Raw genomic sequence first — 21,010 nt, forward strand, 5'->3', positions numbered from 1 at the left:
TCTAGTTTGCAACCTCCCAAGCCTTTCACTATTGATTTGTTAATATATATGTTTGCTAACCTGTATTCTTTGTGTATGTTGATTTGCCAGTTTGGTTTACCTCTTTGGTGTGGGAGGGGTTATAGAGATGTGATTGTACTGAACATGTTCAGACTCAGGATTCCATTTTGTATTCAGTATCTGCTTTACACCTCACTGGAGGTAGATGCATGGTTGCTGTTCGAACATTAGAGACTTTAGTGGAGAAGTATGACTTAACGGACTTCAGTGAGTACAGCTATACTTAAAGACTATGGACCATTGATTTAAAAATGATGTGTACTCAACACAGGGAAGAAACTACATCTTATCTGTAACTGAACCTTAATAAGAAATGTGCCTGCATGGTGAATTAACTCAAGTTGTTTATGAGTAAACAAGATACATTATTTTTCAAAGAAGACTTTTGGGGGTTCTTTTATCTCTGAGTGCATATTTTAAACTAAGAGGTTTCAAGGGAGTGTATATCTTTAGGGCAATTGCAAATTTCAGCTTCAAAGAAACAACCATCCTTTGCTAACCAAATATATTTTTGTAGTGGCATGTCTTTATCCTTGGCAGTTTAAAGACATGTTTCTTCAGTTTAACAGCTGAGTTACTTGTTTGCCATTACGTGAATGCTTATGAATATCACTTGTTCAAAGAGTTGACTTCTAACAATGTAATGCTTTTCTTGAATAGTGGTTTTCAAAGTATGGTCTCCACATGTTCATGGAGATTCACATTTGCAAAACGGATGTGACATCATTTTTACCTTTTCAGTAAGGTTATGGTGCACTTACTTCCAATCGGTTATGGAATTTCCAATATAGTTGAAGGTATAAAATGAATGAAAGCACCACAACAATTCTGTCTCTTTATTTTGTTCTTTAAATGTTTTGGGAATAGAAGAGTGTAAGAGAGTCACCGTGGTGTAGTGGTTTGAGCATTGGATTACGATTGGAGTTGAGGATTAAAATTCCTGCCCTGCCATTGAAACCTAAGAGGTCACTTTAAGCAGATCATGCTCTGTCGGGCTCAGAGAAAGGTGAATCTTGCCCATTATAGGGGAACCTTAGGGTTGCTATTAGTTGAAACCACTTTAAGGCATGCTGCAACAGTATAGGATGGACACAGTATATTGTCCTATGGATACATTGAAATGGTTTTCTTTCTTTGGCTCACTGAGTTTCATGAACTTGGGCTCTTACAGAATTACCACAGGGACTTCATCCAATTCTTAGTTTACATACAAAACTTGAAAGCCTTGTCTGTTTGGATAAGGAAAAAACAAAAGTATCTTAAAGAATCTACTGTCTGTGGCATGTTCTTCAGATCACTAAATTAAATGAATTTGAAAGGGAAATACTAAGTACCTGTGCCACATTGATAGTCTTTATCAAAACTAAATGTTATTATTGTATTATCTGATTTAATATCAATATGCAATATTTTACTATATGAAGAATATTAATTAAGGCTGTTTTTGAAATCAGTGACTAATGTGCAATTATTCTTATTTCATACAGGATATGTGAAATTCAGGCGGTTGACTGTACTACAATTTCAGCATTCACTGTACGTGAATGTGAAGGATCTAGTAGGATGGGCTCAAGGCCCCGACGCTACCTCTTCACAGGGCATGTGAATGGCAGTATTCAGATGTGGGACCTGACCACAGCAATGGATATGGTTAATAAAAGTGAAGAAAAAGGTAGTTGTGTTGATATAGTAAACACCCTCAGAACGCTCAAAATACTGTTTTCCATTCTATACTATGTCCTCTGTCTCTTATATGTTAATTTTTTTAAATTTAATCCTATAGTTTAAAGCCAAATGTTATTCTGTCTGGACTATGTAATGTGGTCAGTTGTAACTCTTGGACTTAAAGTACATTGGTATGTTCCCTTTTAATACTCTGATTGTTATTTCTTTCTTAAAGATGTGGGAGGTCCTACTGAAGAAGAATTGCTTAAGCTTTTAGATCAGTGTGATCTAAGCACATCTCGCTGTGCAACTCCCAACATCAGCCCAGCCACTTCAGTGGTGCAGCAAAGTCGACTGCGTGAATCAAATTCTAGGTAACACCTTTGTATGAATACTATGTGTGCAAGTATACATTGGTTCATAACTCCATATTTTCATTCTTTTATCTTAAGTTTTAACATTTTCAGGCAAGGCTCTCAGAATGATATTTTATTGCTGGAATACTCTTGGTGACTTTATGATAATATAGCCAGAGTTATACCAGAATTTCCTTTCACAAATGTTTCCTTCAGGCTGCAGAATAGAACTAGATGGCACCAGAGTCAGCTCTACTGCCTCCCTTGCAAAAGGCCATTGATTAGGGGATACGTAGAGGAAAGGAGATTCTACCTGAACATGAGGAAGAACTTCCTAACTGTGAGAGCTGTTCAGCAGTAGAACTCTCTGCCCCAGGCTGTGGCGCAGGCTCCTTTGGAGGCCTTTAAACAGAGGCTGAATCTGTTGGGGATGCTTTAAATGTGATTTTCTTGTTTCTTGGCAGAGGGTTGGACTGGATGGTGCATGAGGTCTCTTCCAACTCTATGATTCTAAGGGAGAACCAGGAGACATTTGTTAAACTACCATTCTCTTCCTTGGATTTTTAATGTAAATATACTGGCAAAGCTTTATTTTTGTACTAGCCTTAAATTAGAATGCATCCCACAGATGCCAAACACTGACCAAGATTTGACATTTGATTGGAGAAGCATAAGCATCCATTCTTAAGTATCCACTCTTGCCTCTATCTGTTCATTTCAATATATGCTCACTCCACAGCTGGGGGTTTGAATTTGAGCCAAACGCACAAAGAAAACATATACCTAGACTTTTCTAGCCACAGCAATACCCCATACTTAAATTAGGCCGGTATATTGAATGCCCCTCTTCCCCCTTGCATGACTAAGTAGGGTGTGCACCATCAACTGACAATTAGGCTGTATGTTGTGGTAGTTGGTTGTGAGAAGGAGGAACTAGTGATCTTAAAGGGACATGCACAGGCTTAAGCCTATGCGTTTATCTAATAGAATTCCACCATTTTTTGTACTTTAACTGCAAATAAATAGTTGCAAGTTGCTATGTGAAGTGTGTAAAATGCATGCCTTCTAGACAGATGATTCCTTCTTGCATTGAAGATTTTAAAATATTAATGGCTGTTCAATGTAAATGTAAAGATCTGTAACATTTATCTATTTATTCCATTTATACCTCATCTTTCCATCAGAAGGCATATAAGATCAGAGGGTTGTTGTTTTGTTTTGTTTTTTTGCCTTATTAGAAATAACTCAAGTTTTTAGCATTTCAGATCTTTTTTGTTTGACTGCATTTAATACCATTCCTAATGTTTAAAATGTTTTCAGCCTCCAGTTGCAGCACCGGGAAACAATCCATGAAACTGCCACATACGGTGCCATACGACCATATAGAGAAAGCCCTTTGTTAGCCAGGGCACGAAGGACAGAAAGCTTTCATAGTTACAGGGAAATTCAGGCCTTTAATTTGAGCAAAACTATGATAGACAAAGCTGTTCCTCAGAATGGCAACCAGAGTCCTGTACAGATGGAAGTGAAGAGGATAAGTGAAAACCTAAGTGAGAAAAAGGTTTCAACCTCCCCAATTGAGGTGAGATCGCCTAGAACAATAGATAGTGGCACTGAAGTTCAAAAAATACCTGAAAATCTATCGGAGATGAAGAAACGAGGAACTGATGAAGACACTGAGGTCAAAGCAGACAATAAAAAGAAAAGTGGATTTGAAGGGGGAGGATTCTTGGGAAGGAAGAAAGTGCCACACCTGGTGTCTTCATCAAGTAGTATCGTGGAAGGAGGCCCAGAAGCACTTGGTACCGCTTCACCATCCCCTACAAAGACACCAGTTTCTCCACGGCATAAGAAAAGCGATTCTTCCTGCCAGGATTATACCTTGTAAAGGGACATCAATATTCCAGAAATATCACAAGTTTTAACACTAAACTGGCTGAAATGTTTACATTTATACATTTGTAAGTCTGTGACTTTATAACCGAGGGCCGTGTTTGAAGTGGAATACGAGTATGTGGAGTGCATTATTCAACACAAACAACTGGCTTCATAGCACAACCAACAGAAGCATTTTTGAAATGTTCTTAACTAGTATCAACTTTGTACAACTATTAATATGAAGTCCAGTTCTGGTACAGACTCTGATTTCAAGCAAGCTAGCATGCACTACCATTTTGTTTGTAGGTGTTATTTCTGTTGTGTGTTTACTATTTTCCATTCCTGGCTCTTCTCATTCTAAATATTTAATGGTCTGTTTGTTGGTCTTCAGTCAGTTGTCACTTAACACTTTTAGTGTATCAGTGTTGGGAGTAATAAGGAAAGAAGGCTGCATGGCTGCTTTACCTTATGTTTGCCTTTTCTGTTGGGGCACAACATTCATTACTAGCATTAATACGTTTTGCATTCATCATGTGCTGCAATTTGTTAATTTAATCATACTACAATTCTGACATATAAAAATGTCTTGTTACCGGTTATGGTTGCTGTAAAGCATTATTTTGCATATCTTTGTCTTTAATATTAAAGTATACAGAGTTAATATTTGTGTTCCTTTTATTCATGAGATGCAAAGCACTTATTGCTAGGCACGCCCACCTGTAAAACATTCACATTTGCGAACAACACTTAATCTTTTGGCATTTTAGGCCTTTATGGATGCTTACATTCAGAATCTGCAGCGTGAAGCCCCTAGCAGAATTTGCTGTGTAGCCCAGTCTCACAGAAGATGACCAAACTATATGAATAAAATTACTGACCTTGTTGGATATTTCCCAGCAAGGATTGGATCTGGCAAATAGTTGCACAGTTTTCAAATCAGCCATATCAGGTTATTTTATTTATAGTATAACATTAATGTGTTGCTGTAATTCATCAAAACTTTCAAAGCGTAATCTTGCAAATATTAATACTGAAAGTTGGGGTTTTTTTTAGGGTTATATGGTAGAAATAGACCTATACACCTTAAAATACAAATAAAAGTTGAGAGCAGTGTCTGTGTATGGTACTTTTCTTTTTCTTCTTCTTCTGTTTGCAAGCCTAATAGTATTGGACAGTTAGAAATGCATAGTTACTATAGTTATATTGCTAAGTGAATTCCAGCTCAGCCCCCATCAATCGGTTGATTTCTGAATAAAAGAGTAACAGATACCAGCAGCTGCTTCCTGGTAACTGGGAATAATGGGCCTTTCATGGTCTGAGCTCCCTGAACTAAGGACTGTAAAGGAATTGTGAATACTAAGAATTGGTAAATTATGCAAAATGAGTTGAATTACTACTTTGACAATGAATGATGACACTTTTAAAAACTATATTGACTGTTTGGCTCAAGGTAGCTCAAATCCTAGAAAGCTATAGTAAATAGCAACAGGTTTTCTGTAGGTATAAGACATGTTTGAGGCATAAAGGCTAAAGTAATATATTGCAATATTTCAAACTTTTCTTAAATCAATACAAGCATCCATATCTGGAAAGTTGAGCCAGACCAAAGCATTACTGATATCAGATCAAGATGAATCAAGGGCAAGAAATGAAACAAATTAAGTTAAAATCCTTTATTGAATACCCCACAGTCTGGCTAGCATACTACATTTCCTCAAATAATCACAGAAAACATTCAATTCTATATTTAAATATTATGCTGCCTATTACTGTAACTGTATAAAAACAGGATTTAAATTCTTAAGTGACATATTGGTGTTTAATAATTTTGCCCTTTGCCCAAGAGTCCATTCTTTTCTGCCACTGCTAGTACTTCAAACAGGTCCCATTAAATTTAGAAAAGAGAGATCTAATCCTAAATACACAAGGTTGTTGTCTATCCATCAGGTAGTGAAAGTACTTGTAGAATCCATACTGGTTTCAGTCCCATACTGTTTTATAGCTTAAATTGCATTTGGTTCCCCTCTTCTTAATGCCCTAATGGTATGGAGAGCTTTATCTTCAGCAGCACATGTAACAGTTTCTTATTATAGCTGAAGTCTAAACCTACACTTCCCAAGCTAGAGCCTTGTGACTGCATATAACTATTGAGTTGTAGCAAGCTTGAAATGCTGATGTCCTTGTGACAGAACCATAACTGCACATGTGCCATGGACAGAAATGTCAGTGTAATACTCCCTGCTGATTGTGGCAATGACTGGTATTTAGTTTTCAATGGTAAGATAGTATTTTATTTCTAGTCATATAAGTTATGTGCACACAACTGCAATGGGACAACTCTATCTTTTCAACTTATGTCCATCAGAATAGTGACAAGTTGACTACCTTCTACAGACGGGTGAAAGCTATTTGTTAAATTATCCATTGACAGATCAGCAGACTATAACTTCCCCAGACAACATTTGTGCTTTGTGTATTACAGCTAAACTACTGACTTCTTAAAACAGTTCCACTAAAAGCCTTAAACTACTGTACTATTATACTTATCTGAGATTATGTAATCAATAGGTGAATTTGATAGAACTTCCTATTGAAAAGCATAGTTTTATCACATAAGTCTCAAAGCACATATTTGAAAGTTCAATTTTGCTTTCTGCATCCTCACACAAATATAGTATTGAGATAACTGATAGTGCTAATTCAGGGTGCATCTTTGCTGAAGAATTAATGTTGTTTGACACCACTTGAACTGCTATGGCTAGGGAATCGTAAAAGCTTTAGTTTGATGAACCACCGCTCTATGGCAGAGAAATCTAAAGACCATACAAAAATACAGCTTCCATGACTCCACAGCATTGAGCCATGGTAGCTAAAGTTGTGTCAAACATAATGAATTCTGCAGTTTACACACACCCTTAATGTGTCAAATTGAAGCATCTATGTGGTTCAGATAAGTACTTCTGCATATTTCCTGAAAAGATAGAGCTAAATAAGTAAGCTGATAAGAATTATGGTTTAGACCTAGATTTCAATATCTAAAAACATTTTAGGACAGCAGTGAAATTATGATGCCCATATTTTAAGTGTTGTAAGAGGTTAGCATAATCTGTGTTAAGATTCCCTGTGATCTAAGTGGCTGCTATTGAAGGCAAGAGCTCCCAAATGTTGCCTTTTATAGGAATATTGCTTTTTAAATTAATACTTCCCTGTCTCCTGATCAAACACTACAGAACATTGGATAGAAAGCTGAATTTTTAAAACCTCGAAACTAGTAGGTTTTGGTTAAAATTGAACACCAGAGTTTTGTACACATTGTAGTAGTAACAGTGGCTGACCAGTAAGCTATAGGTCACAATTTCCAACACTTAGTAAGTTTCTGGCTCATTTTATAGACACCTATCAAAAACACATTTAAAATAACAAAACAAATATATTTGCTATAGAATTAACTTTTCCTAGAAATACATTTTATAAATATTGTTCCATAACACTGAAATTGTTTGGTATCTTTTTAAAAAAACCAACACATGTCAAGCATGTGCTGTTGAAGAAATCATTAATATTGGTAAGGTTTCAATAGGCACATTAGATCACAATAACAAAATAAGGCAAATGTATTCAGAATGGCTTGGAATATAAGTGCCTTCTTGCATTTGCTACAACAGTGGAAATTTATTCATAAATGAGTGTCAGTAAATGTTGTATGTTCTTTAGTTACAGTGCTGAAGCCTTTGATAGCATTCACGAGATCATCATCATCCACGTACTGGGGGGGAAAAAAGGAAACTACAATTAGCATTGTTGTTATATGACGTAGATGTACGAACATACATATATAGTTACTCTAAAATCATCAACATCAACATCTTACTTTTATCACTTTGAGATGCAAAATGAGTAATAGTGCAGAAGATTTTATAAAGGACCAAAAGACAATAGAAGAAAGTACAGGATCTTGACTTATATCATGTAATATTTTTGTTCTTGAAGAAAGATGTCCTCACCAACCCATGTTTTTATCCATGCTATAATTATAAAATGTACATTTATCGAAGTTTCCAATGAATTCATATATTAATGATTTTTTGAAATATACAATTTCAAAATTAGGAGTACAGAACAGATATCTATTAAATTTGTTTGTGAAATTATAATAAATCTTAGTATTAGCAATAGGATTGAAGCATTTTACATGCACAAGTAAGCTAGAGGAATAGTAAGCAGGATTATTTGGCTACTGTTGATGTAGTTTGCTAATATAACAAGAAAAGACATTTCCTATCGGTATTTTTTACTTACTGATACTTACAATTGGGTTCTGTGTTTATGGCATATTAATATGAAAGGTTGTCAGCCTGTCCTAGCAGAGAACTCACCAAGCTACTCTCTTGACCATGAATGATGGTATCCCAAACAGTATCTTCTATCAAGGACTTTTTGTCATAGACATCAATAAGCTGGCTGACACTGCGATGTAGGGAACCTTGGGAAAGAGTTCCCTGCATCTGGCTTGGGGCCTGAAGGACAGAAGTACTTCGATTGCTTCGATTGCTTCGATTGCTACGAATACTTGTAGGAGATGCTGGCCCTGGGATTTTTGTGTCTGCTATTCCCTAGGAATATAGAAAGAGAAAGATTCTCTTAGGGAAAGTGGTGGTTGTTATTTTACTAAACAAAGTATCTTATCTCTAAGCTGCAGTTTAGACTGAGAAATGACTCCCATGTCATAAACCATCCCCAGCCGATGACCAAATGAGTTAATTTCACAACACTGCAGTAGCCCATCTTGACAGCAGAGTTTATGGGCAATAACAGAACACCATTAAACACACATAGTAAGGATCATTAGCACGCTCTTCAGCTATTGCTCCCTGTGGGAACTATAGCCTTCTGCAGTGCAGTTTTACAAGGTGATCTCTGTTAAGCATGCAACACATGCATGTCACCATTAGGACTGCCATTCCATTCCGACAACACCTTTTGGTGCACAACGCCTGCAAGGTGAGTCGGGCCGTTGGTTCATAGTTGAATTAGTTGTTTTCTCCCCTAAAACACATGGATCAGTCATATTTTAAAAATATATATTTAAAAATACAGATATCACAAGTTGTGTCTATTGAAATCCTGTTTGCTGCTTTGACATAATTTGATCTCAGCATGTCTTGTTACCTAGGCTGCAAAGAATATACACAGCAAGAAACACCACAAGCACCGCAAACCCAAGAGACAAGGCTGTAATCACACAAAACTCACAATCCATCTTGTTTTCCACAGAAAGGAACAGATAGACTGGGGCATAGGAAAGTGGCAAATATGCCTTCCATTCCAATAGGGCTGCCAAGTGAAATAAGGGAAGACTTAAGTCCTCCTAATGGTTTTTAATAGAGGGAACTCACTGAAATCTCTTCTTCTACATAACCATTGCAAGAACAGAAACCCTGTCCCTTATTCTATGTGATAACCCCTAATGTCACATATGGGTGTTGCTGGAATAGGTGGATGAAAGAGCCAAGGTGCCAAAAAAAAAAGTCATAGCATTAGCTGCATATTTACCATTTTTCTTCGATTCTGAGACTCCATCGGTTGTAACTGTGTGCCGATAGATAGATAGATAGATCACAATTCTAAGACATATTCCATTTTTAGAGATGGGGGAAACCACATCTTCAACTCGAAAAAATACAGTATTGTAACTGTGTGCCTTCAAATCATTTCAGACTTATGGCAACCCTAAAGTGACACTATCATAGGATTTTATTGGCAAATTTTGTTCAAAAGAGGGTCTGCCCTTGCCTTCTTCTGGTCGTAACTTGTTCAAGGTCATCCAGTGGGTTTCCATATGGAAAAGTAGGGATACAGACCCTTGGTCTCCAAAGTCATATTCCAGCACTCAAATCACTACACCATGCTGGTTCTCATTTCTCTTGACCTAGTTTTGATTATAGGCTTACAGCTGAAACACCCACTCTGAAATAAAAGGTCCCATGTTCAATTTTGGTGTAAAGTTGAAAAGGAACTAAAGAAAAGGCTGGGAAGGCTCTACCTTTGTAGAGGTGCTGTCATTGTTTGATCAAGACAGCTTCATATGGTCCTAACCACAATGGAACACAAAGTGCCCTACACAGATTAGATACAATGACATACTTTGCTTACCAAATGTACACCGCTAGGTTCTTGTTAGTTGCAATCCCATTAGCAGTATCACAAAGTCTTTTGCTAATGTGATTGCTTCCCCAGTAACTACATTCCCTTAGAATGTTACAGAGGTACAATTGTAAAGAATTCCCACAGTTGTTTGCCCTCTATGAAAAAGGTTGTCTGAACAGATCAAGACACCTAACTGAGAAAAAGAACAACTGCCATTAACTCTCCCATGCAGAGGCCTTTTTGTGCAAATTTAGTTTGTAACTTTGTGCAAACTTAGTTTGTAACTGTCAAAGACTTTCACGGAAACAGTCACTTGAGTTATGTGGAGTAATGGAGTTGTGTGGTTTCTGGGCCGTATGCCTGTGTTCTCGCAACATTTTCTCCTGATGTTTCACCTCCTGCATCTGTGTCTGGCGTTTTCCTAGGATCCTTTGAAATCTTTATTTGTAATTTTTGAACAAATTCACAAAATTCACAATGTACTGTTGTTGGAACAAAATGTTGCTTATGGTCATATAACTTCTGTGGTTTTAAAAAAAATATGTTTGTGTATGTGTGTATGTGTGTTTGTGTGTGTATACACACACACACACTTAAAAAAACAGCCCTGAAGCGCAGAAATCAGCAGAAAAATATGCAAAATGTCTTCTACCCTATATATTCGTGTATACGTCTAGAAATATTATTCAAAAATTGCCTCCCAAAAACGCACACACCTATGTGTCAATGTAAGTATTGTGCACATAACTCTTCCCAGGAAGAAACCATCCCCTTCTCTGTATAGAGTAGCAAACAGTGAGAGCTTATTTATTTATTTATTTATTTATTTAAAAGTTTTATATACCGACCTTCTCACCTCTCTTGAGGGACTCAACCATAATATCACATACAGTCAATAAAACATAATTCATATTACAATAAAACATTAAAACAGCAATTACATTCAATAACTACAATGGTCAGTCGTCACACTAAAATCATTGTTCATCATCCTCCATCCGTATCTCAGGGTGTTGGCTCACTCGTCGAATGCCTGTCTCCATAACCACGTCTTTACCTGTTTCCTGAATGTCAGGATAGAAGGGGCGGTTCTGATCTCCAGTGGGAGAGAGTTCCAGAGTCGAGGGGCCACCACCGAGAAGGCCCTGTCCCTCGTCCCCACCAGGCACGCTTGCGAGGCCGGTGGGACCGAGAGCAGGGCCTCTCCAGACGATCTTAATAATCTTGATGGTTCATAGGGGAGAATACGTTCGGAGATTATTTTTTTTCTCAGAGAATTCTCAGAGCTTATTTTTTTTCTCAGAGATCCTAAAGGAAACACTAACCCTCTCTACTCTCTCAGTTACAGCACTGCTTCCAACCTTTATGCATGTCTGGATGGGAAAATATGAATGGAAGTAACCAGGGGCAACTGGCCTCCTAAGGCATAACTAGCACCTCTCTCTCTCTCCATGGAATACTCCACAACTTATCCATGGATCAATCCAAATCCATAATTATTTCCCCAAATGTGAAAACAAATTAAGCAAAACTTCCAACTGGAATGGAATGGGTTGCTGTAAGTTTAAAGGGCTGTATGGCCATGTTCCAGAAGCATTCTCTCCGGACATTTCACCTGCATCTATGGCAGGCATCCTCAAAGGTTGTGAGGTCTGTTGGAAACCAACATGACAATACAGCCCAAAAAACTTAGAGCAACCCAGTGATTCTGGCCATGAAAGTCTTGACAATACATAGAATGGAATTGATATGTGATCATTTTTGAAGTTAAGAAACTAGATCCTAGATCTAGCAGTACTTTGATGAGGACTATAACAACATCATCAGATGACCTCCAGAGATGCTTTGCTTCATAGGGGATGTGGGGAACCTGGCACCCCACACTCCACATTGCCAGCTCCAGCTGAGGGCAATCAGATAGGGGGAAGTGTGAGCGTGCGTGGTGCATGCGACTTCCCTGCATGCATTCCAATGGCAACATGGAAACCCTCCTGTGTTGCCCTGGTAGCCGCGTGTACCAGTTCCTCCCTTCACCCATGGAGCTGCACCGGCTCAGTGGGTCATTGGGGCTAAATAGGCACATGCCGCTGAATTTAGCCCCTTGTGAAGAAGTTGCCAATCCTAATCTTCCACTATAGGATGCCTTGTTAGCAGGAACAATTATTCTTTTTCTCTTTCCACGAGGATCTACAGATGCCCAAGATTTGGTCTATGATTCTTCATGTTTCCAAGAAATCCAAACCAGTTTTCTCACAGAAATCCCATTTGCCTTGTGAAGCACAGAGCTGTGTGAAAGTTAAAAGCTTTTCATCTGCTCAGCTGTTATGGATAATCAAACCAAGGAAGTGAATGCTCAGAAGTAATCTCCATGCAGCTATTACTAGTCATGCAGCAATAAAGCAAATGCCGTGCAAAGAATTTTCACACCAACAACTCAAGCATTTTGTAGCCCAGACCCCACCTGATACTGTCACACTAATCACTACCTCAAAGTGCATTGTGTAGCTTTTGAGAGTGACGCTGCTTGATGATTCAGATGTATCGGCAACCCTCTCAAACTGAGATTAAAAGGGGAGGAAAGGTGTTAATAGCATTTCGGCATGACCTGGATACCATGACACATGTCCCATTGTAAGACTAGGCATTTGTGAATGTCTAAGCTAAGCGATCCATAGCATCAACTAGGAGGAGGGCCCCAAACCTTCACTATTTTCAGGCAAAACAGTGCTGATCCTCAATGGCTGAAGAATTGCCCTATTATACGGAGTCACAAACATGGAAAGATGTTAGCAGCAAAGTCTTATGGCAACTGAAAGCCAATTTATTGTTCTTGGAGGCAAGTTTCAGGAGCATTTGTATGGGACTGCAGTGGCTGAGTGTTCCAGATTCAAGCCAGTAATTGAGTTAGGTGTAAAAACGGCACTTACAATTATCTGCACCGTATGCCGTGTGACCTTGAAAGTGATAATAAAACAGAGCGACTCCCTGAATCTAATGGGGTGGGTGGGGGTGGAGTGGAGAGAGCCATTGTCTAGTGGTTCAGAAATATATCTTTCTGAAATGTTTATGCAGACATATGCATTGCAAAGGCTTACCTTATCTGAGCTCTGTGATACTTGTGAAGATGAGATGACAGGGACTTGTAAAGGAGTAGCAATAGGAGGCTGATGGCAGGGATTATCAGGGAAAGAGGGTTTCTGCATTTTTGAAACATCATAGGTACAAGAAATAGAGAGGGAAAGACAAGACAGTACAGAAGACATGGAGTTAAAATGCAGGAGATAGAAAAAGAGCTGCAGTTAAGACAGTTTACCTTCCACAGTAGAAGGTAGGGGTTATAAAGAAAAATAGCAAAGTAAGAAAGTCCACAAAAGCTGGATTTAGAATGTAAACTACTTCTATGTGTTTAGCCAGCACAGAATCAACAGCATACAATACATTTTCAGATTTATTTTAAATGAGAAAATAATATAGCAAATCTTAATAATTACCAAATTTCTTTCTTTCTTTTTTTCCTTTGTAAAAATAGTGGCTAGTTTTCAAATACATGTGCTGGCACCTGGTTAGGTATAATATTAGAAGTCAAATGTATGACTGCGTAGCAGTTTCTGAGTCACATTGGCAATTGTGGGATCATTGCCACATTTGTAAATGCTCCTGAAACCCACCTTAACACCAATCAACCAAACAGTGACCTAGTTTTGTGTTTATTTATTTATTTATTTATTAATGCACTTGTATACCGCTAATATCTCAGCCTAAATCGGCGACTCATTGCGGTTTACAACATTTAAAAACAATATTCAGTTAAAAGCATAAAACACATATACAGTACAAATTATTGGGCCACCAATAACGATCCTATGCATCTCATAACTGGAATCGTAATCCAAAATTCATCGTCCGTGTATAACCAATCCTTAGTCATCACAATTCATTACAACGGATTAACCGAATGCTTGTTTAAACATCCATGTCTTCAATCTTTTCCGAAACACCATCAGCGAAGGGGCTGATCGTACCTCTATGGGGAGGGTGTTCCAAAGCCGGGGGGCCACCACAGAAAAGGCCCTATCTCTCGTCCCCGCCAGCCGAGCTTGAGAAGCAGGCGGGATCGAGAGCAGGGTCTCCCCGGAAGATCTCAAACTCCTGGTGGGTTCATAGGCAGAGATGCAGTCAGATAGGTAGCTTGGGCCGGAACCGTTTAGGGCTTTAAAGGCCAACGCCAGCACTTTGAATTCAGCCCGGTAGCAGATCGGTAGCCAGTGGAGTTGGCGCAATAGGGGGGTTGTATGCTCCCTGCGCTCCGCTCCTGTTAAAATCATGGCTGCCGAGCGTTGGACTAGTTGGAGCTTCCGAGCTGTCTTCAAAGGCAACCCCACGTAGAGAGCGTTGCAGTAGTCTAAACGGGATGTAACCAGAGCGTGGACTACCGTGGCCAAGTCAGACTTCCCAAGGTATGGGCGCAGCTGGCGCACAAGCTTTAGCTGTGCAAATGCTCCCCTGGTCACCGCCGAAACCTGGGGTTCCAGGCTCAGCGATGAGTCCAGGATCACTCCCAAGCTGCGAACCTGCGTCTTCAGGGGGAGTGTGGCCCCATCCAACACAGGCTGTAACCCTATGCCCTGTTCGGCCTTGCGACTGACCAGGAGTACCTCTGTCTTGTCTGGATTCAATTTCAATTTGTTCGCCCTCATCCAGACCGTCACAGCGGCCAGGCACCGGTTCAGGACCTGGACAGCCTCCTTAGTAGCAGGTGGAAAGGAGCGACAGAGTTGGACATCATCCGCGTACAGATGACACCGTACCCCGAAACTCCGGATGATCTCCCCCAGCGGCTTCATGTAGATGTTAAACAACATGGGAGACAATATTGAGCCCTGAGGAACCCCACAAGACAATGGTTGTGGGGTTGAACAGGTGTCCCCCAACAACACTTTCTGAGATCGACCCTCCAGGAATGACCGGAGCCACTGCAAAACAGTACCTCCAAGACCCATCCCTGCGAGGCGTCCCAGAAGGATACCGTGGTCGACGGTATCGAAGGCCGCTGAGAGGTCGAGCAGCACCAACAGGGACACACTCCCCCTGTCGAGCTCCCGGCGCAGATCATCCACTAAGGCGACCAAGGCTGTCTCGGTACCATGTCCCGGCCTAAAGCCAGACTGTGCCGGGTCTAGATAATCCGTGTCTACCAAGAATACCTGGAGTTGTGAGGCCACCACACGTTCCAAGACTTTGCCCAAGAAGGGGAGATTGGAAACTGGCCGATAGTTGTCGAATTTAGTGGGGTCCAGTGATGGTTTCTTCAACAGCGGTTTTATTATAGCTTGTTTTAAGCTCGCTGGAAACTTGCCTTCCCGAAGGGAAGCATTAACCACCACCTTAACCCACTCAGCCAATCCCCTTCTGGCCTCCTTTAGAAGCCAGGATGGGCAGGGGTCCAGGATGCATGTGGTTGGCCTCATTCCTCCAAGTATCTTGTCCACATCCTCGGGTTTCACCAATTGAAATGAATCCATCAAAACTGGACAAGCAGGTGCTCGTGTTACATCGGGGAGCAGGGAACTACAGGATGATGACTTGCCTAGAAACAAACATACAGTTCATGCAAAAACATGTACATCCATTTCTCACAGTTATTGACTTGTGTGTCGAGTTCAATATATATTTCCTATTTCAGAAAGGCATTATGTGTTCAGCAATATGAACAAGGTTAGGCACCCCTCTATACTTTCTCGTACTGCCTCTATCAGTGGAGGCAATTGCTGTGTTGGGAGGGAAGCCTTCAACTCTGGCAACTGTAGCTGTATTGAAAGTTGTAGTTTGGAATTTTTGGAAGGTGGTTCCTCATCCTACTTCAAATCTGGTAGTTCTCATTCCAGATCCAATCTGGCAACACTAGTCACCGGCAACATACATTACACATTGTTACACAATCATGAGAACTCGTGAACTTATGTTGCTTAAAGATGCATATGCAGAGTAGTTTAAATTGTGGCTGTTATTTGCTGACATTCTCGATCTTTCATAATTGGCGAGAGTGTGGGTACTGGGATAAAAAGCTTAGGGTTAGAGGCAAACTTGCATTTTTTTCCTTTACAGGATGCTTCAGAGACATCTTAAAATCAGTGCTGGAAGGGCTGTCATCCTTCGGGACTTCCTCATAGTTTCTGTATTTGTAGTTTGGAATTTTGAGAAAGCATCCAAGAGGCTCATTTTCTCTCCTGTTAATCCATTTCCCATCTGTGTTGGGTAGACATGATAATTGCATGTCCCAGACACATGCAGTTCATCAAAACCCACAGTGTGGGCCCTAAGGAACCCTCCAATCCCTCTTCATTGTCCTGGTGGACAATGATATGGAGAATCAACCTCCTTGAAGCCTCCTGTGCATACATTTCTTCATTGTGTGGATATTTTTTTATCTCACCTCTTAGGGCCCCCAAATTGTTTTATTTCCTCAAGACATTGTCAGGTTTGGAATGTGGGAGTGGGAAATGGGATATCCTTCAGACATGCATATCACATGCAAAACCCCTTATGGTCTCTGCCCATAAATAAGCCTTTCTGCGACCGATGAATCCACTGATTGGACTATTTTTTTTGTCTGCGAATGAGCTCTTCAAGTACACCAAGGCAGAATCTTTCCACATGAGCAGCAGCAAAAGCATTCATGGACAACTATTTTCTCTTTGAGAGAGGTATTTCCCAGCTAGAAAGACTGGAGTGTTGCTACCTATCAGAAGATAGCCAAACCTCAACTAGAGGTTGGACTTCCATATAGGCAGCATGCTACAGTATTTTATTTATTTATTTATTTAGGTGATTTTTACCCCGCCTTTCCCCACTCAAGGGCCCATGGCGGCTTGCAGCACTTCTAAAATACACACAATACAAACATTAAAACAATACATAATACATTATAAAACCAAATATTCGATAGTACTGAAAAACATTAAAGCTTGTGTATTAATGTAAAACTAGAAATCTTAAAGCAAGGGTTCCTAAAAGCCATCCAAATGTCATCATCTATTTATATCAATAAATCCAATCAGCCAAAAGGTTTCTTGAAAAAGAATGTTTTGAGACGTTTTTGAACCCTACTAGACTACCACCAAAATGAGTATCTGGGAATGACCAGAGACAGTAGATAATGAAGTCCTCTCCTCCTACAGCACAGTAGCAAGAACCAAACATGCAAAATACTCCAAAGCTGCTTCTTTTTCTTCTGTAAGATTTACTACTTTTCACTCAGTTAACCTAAGTACATCTGTAGTTTTTGACTGTTGCTCCTGGTTGTTTCTTTCAGCTACAAGTGACTATTCCTATAAACCCTCATGGCAAATAAGCCTATTTTCAAAGCTCATTTTTCTTTTTCAGAAACTCAAATAAAATTGGTTAAGCAGGTCCTAATTTAGCCTTTACAACCAACCCTAGTCACCATAGAAATGTTGCTGAGAGCAGCATCCCCAGGCTCCGGAGGGTCATTCTTGGAACACAAACATTTTCCTTTAAGGCACCCACTTGGCCCCCTAACTCAGTAATGCTCTAGGAGTAGCCATGGCACTGACAGGTCCTTAAGGGTCTACATAAAAATTAAAATTGTCGACTTGCGGTAGTCTTTAAAAGGCTTTTAACAAAGGCCTCAGCTGTGAAAATGACAGAAACATTTAAGCATGCTGTTCAGTTTGAAATGGGGGGAGGAAGGGGGAGAGAACATAGCACATGTGGGGATCAGAGAAATGGCTAGCTATATAATTCTGCAATAGATCCTTTAGAAAGGCACAAGACACCAGTAAAAACTCTGCTTCCTTCGTCAAGTTTAGTAACTTTACAAAGCCCCATATTCTGAGAGTGAGACTTCTCTAATTTACACATGATTTTACTAAAATTAAGCACATTAAAACTATGGCATCAGCAGGTGAGAAAAAGGGCAAATGAAGACATTATGTCAATATGGGAATCTAACCAAAATTGCAGCCTCCAAACATAGGCATTTCACTATATTATCGAGTTCCCCAGTCCACATCAGCTAGTAAGGAAATCCACATTCTGAGTATGTTTGCCTATGTTATTATGTCAAGAGCAGGAGTAACTTGCTACAGGGCTGCAGTTAGAAACTAAGGTTCTTTAGACACTGATGTTGGGTAAAGCTCTGCCACCAATCTGTGGAATGTGCTCAAGGGTGGTATATAAGACCTTATTTGGAGGTGATGTTTGTGTTACATCAAAACACAATCCATTTCTGCTGGAACTGATTTAGGATTGCTTTCGTCCAAGGCTGTGACAGTATGACTTGTCCAAGGTCACTAAGTGTATTTCCCTAATGGGGATTTGAGCATGGGACTCAGCAGTTTGACCACTAAAACATGATTGCATGGATGCTTCGAGTCATTGTTACGGTAAGAGCTGCCAAAATTTGTACTCAATTCACTCAGAAAAAAAAAGAAGAAGAAGAGGGAAGAAAGGGGTGGAATGCTGCCATTCTCTGTAGACTTGGGTGCAAGCAAACTGCTGTAGCCTCTCCTAGCTTATGTGTTCTCCCTCATCAATAGTTTTTGAAATCCTGACCACACTCTGATCTTGCTTCACCACAAGTGCCCCAGTTTTTATTTATTCGAACATTTCAAGAAAGTGCACATACCTCTGTATACATGCATGGACACAATAATACAGATTATACGTTCACAACGACTCCCTTTGTGAAGCAACCTTCAGCTTGTGTTTCTTACCATGTGGGTTTCTCCTTGTGAGTAGACACTCATTGGTGACATCCTCTTTTGAAGTGGGACTAAAGGAGGCCTTTCTCGTGCAAATGGCTGCTTACTGATTTTCCTCTGTAGAATTAGGGACAGGAAAACTGCCAGAAGGATCAAGCCAAGGACAGACATCAGGACTATAAACCACAGCTCTGTGTAGAATATTGGCTGCTGCTTCTCTGCTTCATGATTTTTTCCTGGAGTTGTTAATATAGGACCTGTGAAATTCAAGGAAGAGAAAAGAAACACAGGAAGTGAGGGAGATGTTATTTTAGAAATAGAATGTTGCACGATCTATTCGCTCCCTTTATTTGATTTTATAAAGTGTTGGAAAGATGTTGGTGGCAGTTTATCACACACTCCACTCATGTTTTTGAGATGCTACAATGGCTCAGTATGCTAGTGGGTAGAACACAAAGCTTACAGCACTCTGGAGACCGTGTTTTAAGTCCTGGCATGGCTGCTTGGGTGGGAAATCACCCATGCATTGGCACCTAGCAGGTAGGAGAAGGCAGGGAGGGGGTATATGTCAAAGCTGAGGCAAATTCATCAAAGTAACCTTGAACAGCTGGAACAATTAACAGGCCTGTGTGCGTGCGCATTTGTAGAAGGTATGTTGCAAAAAGCTTTTTTGTGCTTAAGCCAAAGGAACTAGAATGCCTGTGGTCAATGCAACCCTTGAGGCCTCTTTTTAAAAAGTAAAAGCAGGAACGTCTGGGAAGGCAGCATTTTTAAAAAAGGTGAGGAGGGATAACATAAACATAAACAATCAGAAAGTGGCTCCCCGCCAAATTTGTAGCAAAATAAAAGTGTGTGTTACAAGCCACTTACTTTTGTTTTGCTAGCAGAAAACAATGCTTTCTGAATACGTGTACATCAGTAGAAAAAACTGGCACGGAAGAACATCAGGGAGAAAGGGGTTGCACAACATTCTAGGCCACTCTCCCAGCTTATGAATGAATGGAGACTGATCTTTCTTTTCCATTTCTCCTAATTGTTTCTTCAAGGTCACATTTAGCTGTGTGCAGGCTCCAACTTGGGAACAGCCTAGATGTAATGCTAATTGTATTAATGCAATTGCTGTGCCTATTTTTGTTACATACATAGCAATCGCCAAGAATTCAGAGCAGCCTTGGGACCATGGGGCTGGGGGAGGAGGTAAGGAGGAGTTAGCTTTCTTTCTCCCAGTCCCTACCATGATCCCATCAAATCTCACCCATTTCATTTCAAGTCACTGATGGAGACTTCCCTTGAAATTAAGACATGCACTCCTTATTTGTAATTCCAAAATCATCCACATGGGTGGGTAAAATAGTGACACATTTGATTTCCGATGGTTCAGTAATTCTGAATAGTACAGCAACTTGGTTTCATGCACAATATTACACATATTAAAATATTGTATAAAATTACCTACAAACTATGTCCAAAAGGTGTATATGAAACTTAAATTAACTTCATGTTTAGACGTGGGTTCTATTTTTAAGATGTCTCATTATGTATGTATATGCAAATATAGCTATTCCACACACACACTCCATATCCAAAATCCAAAACACATCTGATGCCATGAATTTCAGATAAGGGATATTCAAGCTTTATACAAATACTTTTTTATACAAATACTTTTTTCTCAATACATTCCAGCTGATCTTGGGATATTTTTACAGTTGCAATTTACAAAAGAAAAACTGTTCCTAGTTTGTCTACATGCAAGGGCAGGATAATATAGGGTCAAACTGCATGGCAGGACATGTGATTGGATGGTCCTTTCGGCCTCTTTGACTCTTTGACTCTATTATTTTAAATTACTCACATAATTCACTATCAGACAAGTAGTTTGGCATTCTCACTGCCCTTACAGGATGGTATCAGTTTCCCCATCTTGTGACATGATGTCCTAACGTATGAACAAAGGTGACTGAAAGACTTTGGCCATCCACCATATTTGCACGCCAAGACCAGAAGAGGAGCCAGATATGCTTCCCAGATCAGTCCTTGGAGCAAAAGACCCCCCTCCCCCCCACCAAATGTATCTTGTCTTTGAGTACAGAACCAGGGATAAACTAGAGTCCATAGGGGACATAATCAGATACTTCTCCAATGCCCCATACTCCCTACTAATCACTATTAGGCTGCATA

At 39.8% G+C, this 21,010-nt stretch overlaps 2 protein-coding genes across 4 annotated transcripts in view; one reads left to right on the forward strand and one right to left on the reverse strand.

The window, feature by feature from the left end:
* Positions 1-4,620, forward strand: part of KCTD3 (potassium channel tetramerization domain containing 3) — a 44,115-nt gene extending 39,495 nt beyond the window's left edge. For both annotated transcript variants that reach the window (XM_060754271.2, XM_060754272.2), the window contains exons 16-18: positions 1,548-1,732; positions 1,961-2,099; positions 3,402-4,620. In XM_060754271.2, coding sequence (XP_060610254.2) covers positions 1,548-1,732; positions 1,961-2,099; positions 3,402-3,969 — 892 coding nt within the window. In that variant the 3' untranslated portion in view covers positions 3,970-4,620. The remainder of the gene's footprint in view (positions 1-1,547; positions 1,733-1,960; positions 2,100-3,401) is intronic.
* A 997-nt stretch (positions 4,621-5,617) lies between these two features.
* USH2A (usherin) overlaps positions 5,618-21,010 on the reverse strand; it is a 546,480-nt gene continuing 531,087 nt past the window's right edge. Inside the window, exons 70-73 of one of the 2 annotated variants that reach the window (XM_060754269.2) lie at positions 18,842-19,086; positions 13,202-13,303; positions 8,336-8,572; positions 5,618-7,725 (exon numbers count right to left, since the gene is read on the reverse strand). In XM_060754269.2, the coding sequence (XP_060610252.2) occupies positions 7,636-7,725; positions 8,336-8,572; positions 13,202-13,303; positions 18,842-19,086 (674 nt within the window). In that variant the 3' untranslated portion in view covers positions 5,618-7,635. The remainder of the gene's footprint in view (positions 7,726-8,335; positions 8,573-13,201; positions 13,304-18,841; positions 19,087-21,010) is intronic. The other variant, XM_060754270.2, reaches the window with a different exon arrangement.

This window comes from Anolis sagrei, chromosome 1, assembly GCF_037176765.1.
Source record: "Anolis sagrei isolate rAnoSag1 chromosome 1, rAnoSag1.mat, whole genome shotgun sequence".
NCBI lineage: Eukaryota > Metazoa > Chordata > Lepidosauria > Squamata > Dactyloidae > Anolis > Anolis sagrei.